The 7,387-nt window shown below is 47.6% G+C and overlaps 1 protein-coding gene across 1 annotated transcript; it reads left to right on the plus strand.

Moving 5' to 3' along the window:
• Window positions 1–5,187: 5,187 nt before the first annotated feature.
• On the plus strand, window positions 5,188–5,688 carry LOC123117643 (BAHD acyltransferase DCR-like; the record flags this gene model as incomplete). Its single annotated transcript, XM_044538358.1, has 1 exon — window positions 5,188–5,688. A coding segment is annotated over one exon (501 nt), but the record flags the coding sequence as incomplete, so codon positions are not given.
• Window positions 5,689–7,387: the final 1,699 nt, after the last annotated feature.

The raw sequence follows: 7,387 nt of genomic DNA on the forward strand, positions 1-7,387 counted from the left end.
CATCTGGATGTTTATAAAAAGCCTGCACTTGCTTCAGATCACAGAGTTATCTATTTAAAGGTTGCTTCGGGCCACTCATAGGTGGCTTCTCGAGTGGCTAACAACAGCCTTTCACAATGTGCTGGTCATGAGTTCAAGTACGTATAAAAATGGGTATAATTTATGAAATGTCCCTATTGCCCTTTATACATTTGTGTGTGGGGGGGGGGGAGGGGGGTGTACCGAAGCGAGACTGACTGACTGAACCATCTGGGGGCGGGGGGAGAGGAGGGTGAAGGGAGAGGCTGGCGGCTCGGGGTGGACCACCTGCAGCACCACGCGCCGACGAGCCCCCGTGACGGGAGGAGGAGAAGGAGCTTGCGCTGCCGCGAACGACATGGCAGACGTGGAAGCGGTAGAGGCGGGCATTGTGGCGGCGGTCGCGTCGGCGCTGTTGGACCAGCCGGAGCCACTGTTGCTGCTCATCCTCGCGCGTAGCTGTTGGGCTTCCTTGACAACCCGTGGTTGCAGCATCGGGCCTCCATGGCGTGTCGCGGGAACAATAATTGTTATTTTTACCAGCTTTGAGCATGAACATTGTATCAGGATCTCGTTTAATTCGAGATGGCTACTCATTTAAATCCGAGAATAATGGTTGTTCTATTTATATGAGAGATATGTTTTATGGTCATGCCCCGCTGGTGAATGATTTATTCTTAATGAATCTCGAGCGTAATGTTACACATATTCATAGTGTGAATACCAAAAGATGTAAAGTTGATAACGATAGTCCCACATACTTGTGGCACTGCCGCCTTGGTCATATTGGTGTCAAACGCATGAAGAAGCTCCATGCTGATGGACTTTTAGAGTCTCTCGATTATGAATCGTTTGACACATGCGAACCATGCCTCATGGCAAGATGACCAAGACTCCGTTCTCCAGAACAATGGAGCGAGCAACCAACTTATTGGAAATCATACATACTGATGTGTGCGGTCCAGTGAGTGTTGAGGCTCGCGGAGGATATCGTTATGTTCTCACTCTCACTGACGACTTGAGTAGATATGGGTATGTCTACTTGATGAAACACAAGTCTGAGATCTTTGAAAAGTTCAAGGAATTTCAGAATGAGGTAGAGAATCAACGTGACCGAAAGGTAAAATTCTTACGATCAGGTCGTGGGGGAGAATATTTAAGTCACGAATTTGGTACGCACTTAAGGAAATGTGGAATCGTTTCACAACTCACGCCGTCTGGAACACCTCAGCGTAACGGTGTGTCCGAACGTCGTAATCGCACTCTATTGGATATGGTGCGATCTATGATGTCACTTACCGATTTACCGCTATCATTTTGGGGATACGCTCTAGAGACAGCTACATTCACTTTAAATAGGGCACCGTATAAATCCGTTGAGACGACACCGTATGAATTATGGTTTGGGAAGAAACCTAAGATGTCGTTTCTAAAAGTTTGGGGATGCGATGCTTATGTCAAGAAACTTCAACCTGAGGAGCTCGAACCCAAGTCGGAAAAATGCATCTTCATAGGATACCCTAAGGAAACAATTGGGTATACCTTCTACTTAAGATCCGAGGGCAAGATCTTTGTTGCCAAGAACGGGTCCTTTCTGGAGAAAGAGTTTCTCTCGAAAGAATTAAGTGGGAGGAAAGTAGAGCTTGATGAAGTACTACCTCTTGAACCGGTGAGTAGCGCAGCTTAGGAAGATGTTCCTGTGGTGCCAGCACCAACTGAAGAGGAAGTTAATGATGATTATCAAGGTACTTCGGATCAAGTTACTACTGAACTTCGTAGGTCCACGAGGACACGTTCCACACCAGAGTGGTATGGCAACCCTGTCCTGGAAATCATGTTGTTAGACAACGGTGAACCTTCGAATTATGAAGAAGCGATGGCGGGCCCAGATTCCAACAAATGGCTTGAAGCCATGCAATCCGAGATAGGATCCATGTATGAAAACAAAGTATGGACTTTGACAGACTTGCCCGATGATCGGCGAGCGATAGAAAACAAATGGATCTTTAAGAAGAAGACGGACGTGGATGGTAATGTTACCATCTATAAAGCTCGACTTGTTGCTAAGAGTTATCGACAAGTTCAAAGGGTTGACTATGATGAGACTTTCTCTCCCGTAGCGAAGCTGAAGTCCGTCCGAATCATGTTAGCAATTGCCACATACTATGATTATGAGATATGACAGATGGACGTCAAAACGGCATTCATATCTTAAGGAAGAACTGTATATGATGCAGCCGGAAGGTTTTGTCGACCCTGAGAATGCTAACAAGGTATGCAAGCTCCAGCGATCCATTTATGGGCTGGTGCAAGCATCTCGGAGTTGGAACATTCGCTTTGATGAGATGATCAAAGCGTTTGGGTTTATGCAGACTTATGGAGAAGCCTGCGTTTACAAGAAAGTGAGTGGGAGCTCTGTAGCATTTCTCATATTATATGTAGATGACATACTTTTGATGGGAAATGATATAGAACTTTTGGACAGCATTAAGGCCTACTTGAATAAGTGTTTTTCAATGAAGGACCTTGGAGAAGCTGCTTACATATTAGGCATCAAGATCTATAGGGATAGATCGAGACGTCTCATAGGTCTTTCACAAAGCACATACCTTGATAAGATATTGAAGAAGTTCAATATGGATCAATCCAAGAAGGGGTTCTTGCCTGTTTTGCAAGGTGTGAAATTGAGCTCGACTCAATGTCCGACCACGGCAGAAGATAAAGAAGAGATGACTGTCATCCCCTATGCCTCAGCCATAGGGTCTATTATATATGCCATGCTGTGTACCAGACCTGATGTAAACCTTGCCGTAAGTTTGGTAGGAAGGTACCAAAGTAATCCCGGCAAGAACACTGGACAGCGGTCAAGAACATCCTAAAGTACCTGAAAAGGACTAAGGATATGTTTCTTATTTATGGAGGTGACGAAGAGCTCGTCGTAAAGGGTTACGTCGATGCTAGCTTCGATACAGATCTGGATGACTCTCAGTCACAAACTGGATACGTGTATATTTTGAATGGTGGGGCAGTAAGCTGGTGCAGTTGCAAGCAAAGCGTCGTGGCAGGATCTACATGTGAAGCAGAATACATGGCAGCCTCGGAGGCAGCACATGAAGCAATCTGGGTGAAGGAGTTCATCACCGACCTAGGAGTCATACCCAATGCGTCGGGGCCGATCACACTCTTCTGTGACAACACTGGAGCTATTGCACTTGCCAAGGAGCCCAGGTTTCACAAGAAGACCAGGCACATCAAACGTCGCTTCAACTCCATACGTGAAAATGTTCAAGATGGAGACATAGATATTTGTTAAGTACGTACGGACCTGAATGTAGCAGATCCGCTGACTAAACCTCTCCCTAGGGCAAAACATGATCAACACCAGAACGCTATCGGTGTTCGATTCATCACAATGTAACTAGAATATTGACTCTAGTGCAAGTGGAAGACTATTGAAAATATGCCCTAGAGGCAATAATAAAATGGTTATTATTATATTTCTTTGTTCATGATAATTGTCTGTTATTCATGCTATAACTGTGTTATCCGGAAATCGTAATACACGTGTGAATACATAGACCACAACATGTCCCTGGTAAGCCTCTAGTTGACTAGCTCGTTGATCAACAGATAGTCATGGTTTCCTGACTATGGGCATTGGATGTCATTGATAACGGGATCACATCATTAGGAGAGTGATGTGATGGACAAGACCCAATCCTAAGCATAGCTCAAAGATCGTGTAGTTCGTTTAGCTAGAGCTTTTCCAAATGTCAAGTATCATTTCCTTAGACCATGAGATTGTGCAACTCCCGGATACCGTATGAGTGCTTTGGGTGTGCCAAACGTCACAACGTAACTGCGTGACTATAAAGGTGCACTACGGGTATCTCTGAAAGTGTCTGTTGGGTTGGCACGAATCGAGACAGGGATTTGTCACTCCGTATGATGGAGAGGTATCTCCGGGCCCACTCGGTAACGCATCATCATAATGAGCTCAATGTGACCAAGTGTCTGGTCATGGGATCATGCATTACGGTACGAGTAAAGTGACTTGCCGGTAACGAGATTAAACGAGGTATTGGGATACCGACGATCGAGTCTCGGGCAAGTAATGTACCGACTGACAAAGAGAATTGTATATGGGGTTGATTAAATCCTCGACATCGTGGTTCATCCGATGAGATCATCGAGGAGCATGTGGGAGCCAACATGGGTATCCATATCCCGCTGTTGGTTATTGACCGGAGAGGCGTCTCGGTCATGTCTGCATGTCTCCCGAACCCGTAGGGTCTACACACTTAAGGTTCGGTGATGCTAGGGTTGTAGAGATATTAGTATGCAGTAATCCTAAAGTTGTTAGGAGTCCCAGATGAGATCCCGGACGTCACGTGGAGTTCCGGAATGGTCCGGAGGTGAAGAATTATATATAGGAAGTGAGGTTTCGGCCATCGGGAAAGTTTCGGGGGTCACCGGTATTGTACCGGGACCACTAGAAGGGTCCTGGGGGTCCACCGGGTGGGGCCACCTATCCCAGAGGGCCCCATGGGCTGAACTGGGAGGGGAACCAGCCCCAGGTGGGCTGGTGCGCCCCTCCCCTTGGGGCCCCCCTGCGCCTAGGGTTGGAAACCCTAGGGGTGGCGGTGCCTCCACCTGGCTTGGGGGGGCAAGTTTCCCCCCTGGCTGCCGCCCTCCCTTGGAGATCCCATCTCCTAGGGCCGGCGCCCCCCCCCTAGGGGGCCTATATAAAGAGGGGGGAGGGAGGGCAGCCGCACCCATGCTCTTGGCACTTCCCTCTCCCATTGCTACACCTCTCCCTCTCGTAGAAGCTCGGCGAAGCCCTGCTGAGATCACTGCTGCATCCACCACCACGCCGTCGTGCTGCTGGATCTCTGTCAACCTCTCCTTCCCCCTTGCTGGATCAAGAAGGAGGAGACGTCTTCCTCAACCGTACGTGTGTTGAACGCGGAGGTGCTGTCCGTTCAGCACTAGGATCATCGGTGATTTGGATCACGACGAGTACGACTCCCTCAACCTCGTTCTCTTGAACGCTTCCGCTCGCGATCTACAAGGGTATGTAGATGCACTCCTTTCTCTCGTTGCTAGATGAACTCATAGATTGATCTTGGTGAAAGCGTAGAATTTTTTTATTTTCTGCAACGTTCCCCAACACAGGAGATGGCGTACATTGTCCTTGTGGGATTCCGTGGCCGTGTCGATGGCATACCGGCTTCCTACGCGGGCAATGCAGTGGGGAACGTCGCCGCCAAATCCACCGCCGGCGATATCGTGGACAAGGGCCTGGGCTGGACGGCATGGCTCCTGAACCGGACCATTGCGTCGTTTGATGAAGCCATCACTAGGGACAAGCTCGCGTCCTGGCCACAACAGCCTAGCTTCATGCACCTTCCCGCGCTCTTGGCGGCCGCTGCCACGGGCACGATCACAGGAAGCTCGCCGCGGTTCAATGTGTACGGGAACGACTTCGGGTGGGGCGCGCCGGTGGCCGTTCGGAGCGGCTCAGGGAACATGGTGGATGGGAAGGCGACTGTGTATGCAAGCCGAGCCGGCGGAGGGAGCATGGCGCTGGAGGTGTGCCTCGCTCTAGAGGCGCTCGCTAGGCTCGTCGCCAATGAGGAGTTCATGAGCGCCACCGGTACCGTTGAATAATGAATGACCGAATCTCTCTTTTGCAGCAAAAAATTAGCAGTACTAGTTGGATCACTCATCTTCAATGACTGCTATCATTCCATGTTTTAAATAGCCCGCTATAGCTCCGCTATAGCATTGCTATAGTGTTTACAGAAGGTCTTGCGCTAAGAGATTTTGATCCAAACAAATGAACAAACATTATAAATAGCGCGCTATAGCTCCGTTATAGCATTTAGAAGAGGCCCGCAGCTAAGAGGGTTAGTGAGCTATTTAAAACTATGGCTATCAATGAGGTTGAACCGAAAGCAAATTAATGCACAATTTGGTTTATTAGGCCGACTAGACTAGATTTCTAGATGGTTCTATGTTCTAGCAAGCAAGCAGCCACAGTACAAAAAAGCCAAGTTCACTGATCTTGCAGGTCAGCTGCATGTGGGAAGATCGTCCAGGCACCAATGTCCAATGTGACGCTGATATGCATCAAAACCGGCCTGAGCGGGTGGTTACTCCGCATACTTCATAGTTGCTACCGTGAGACCACTGGGGGATTGCAAGTGATCCTCGGATGTCTGATGCCTCTCAAGCTTACCAAAGTTTAGCTGCTAAGTAGAAAATTGCCTTCACTCAACCTGTTTGATTTCTCTTCTATTCCTTCCTCTATTCTGACTATTCAGTGAACTACTAGCCAACGCCATGTTTGCTCTATCCCATCTTTTATAGCTTGGTTTGGGTAACATGTCGCGTGTACAATAATGTGTGTTATTTCTCTGTCGTGGCTATGGACAGGGAGCCAAGGAGCATGTTGCTCGTCTGAGAAAGATAAATACACATGGCACCATTTAAGAGTAGTTGGTAGTAATAGTTACTTTGAAAATGTAACATGCCCATGTTCGTCCATATCTCTTAAGGCATAATGTGCTTCCCATGCCTTGTTGGGTCGTTATGGAGTCGGAGCTACTGTGGAGGGGCCTTGGTGGTGACGATAACATGAGATGGATGGCCTGTTGCGGGGCTTGGCTCTGCTTTTTTCTCGTACAAGGTTCATCGCTAGAGTCAGAGCTGTCTGGTCGCTAGCATGGGTGGCCGACTGTTTGGCATGGATCGGCATGGGTTCCACCATCTGTTGCAGCGCTAGCTTCGTCGGTGGTCGTCTAGGGTGAAGTCAGGAGTCGCTGGCTCCTGGAGGAGTGATGACGATCGCGCTCAATGACAACCTCGACATATGTGGGTAGCTAGGTTGGCTTGTGTGGCCTGGTGTGTGGGCATTTGTGATGGTTTTTGCCTGTTTTTTCGTCTGTTAACCGGACAATTCTCTTATTCTTCATTAATGAGATGAAACAAAGATTTTGCCTCCATTTAGAAAATAAGACAATGCAGGATGTACAACAAAGCAGGAGTACATTTTATCTGGTTATAATTCTGCTTTTTTATCAAAGCTATAATCCAATGGGAGATAATTTATTATGAGTTGATTCCCTTATCATTTCAGCTTCATCGTCACCTTACTTTTGCTTGGTTGAAGTTAAAGCGCATGAGAAGGGAGGAGGGTTGGCCAGATGTAAGTGAGGCAAAAAAATTAGGCTCCATCTCTGTTACATCTGTTTAGGAAACTAAATTTGCCCCTTTACTCATTTCTATTTCACTTGTGTATGAGAAGTGATACAACTTTATTTCCATTGCTGCCATTTTGCTTACTGTGAGCTAAATCTGTACAATC

The sequence above is a fragment of the Triticum aestivum genome, chromosome 5B, assembly GCF_018294505.1.
Source record: "Triticum aestivum cultivar Chinese Spring chromosome 5B, IWGSC CS RefSeq v2.1, whole genome shotgun sequence".
Taxonomy (NCBI): Eukaryota; Viridiplantae; Streptophyta; class Magnoliopsida; order Poales; family Poaceae; genus Triticum; species Triticum aestivum.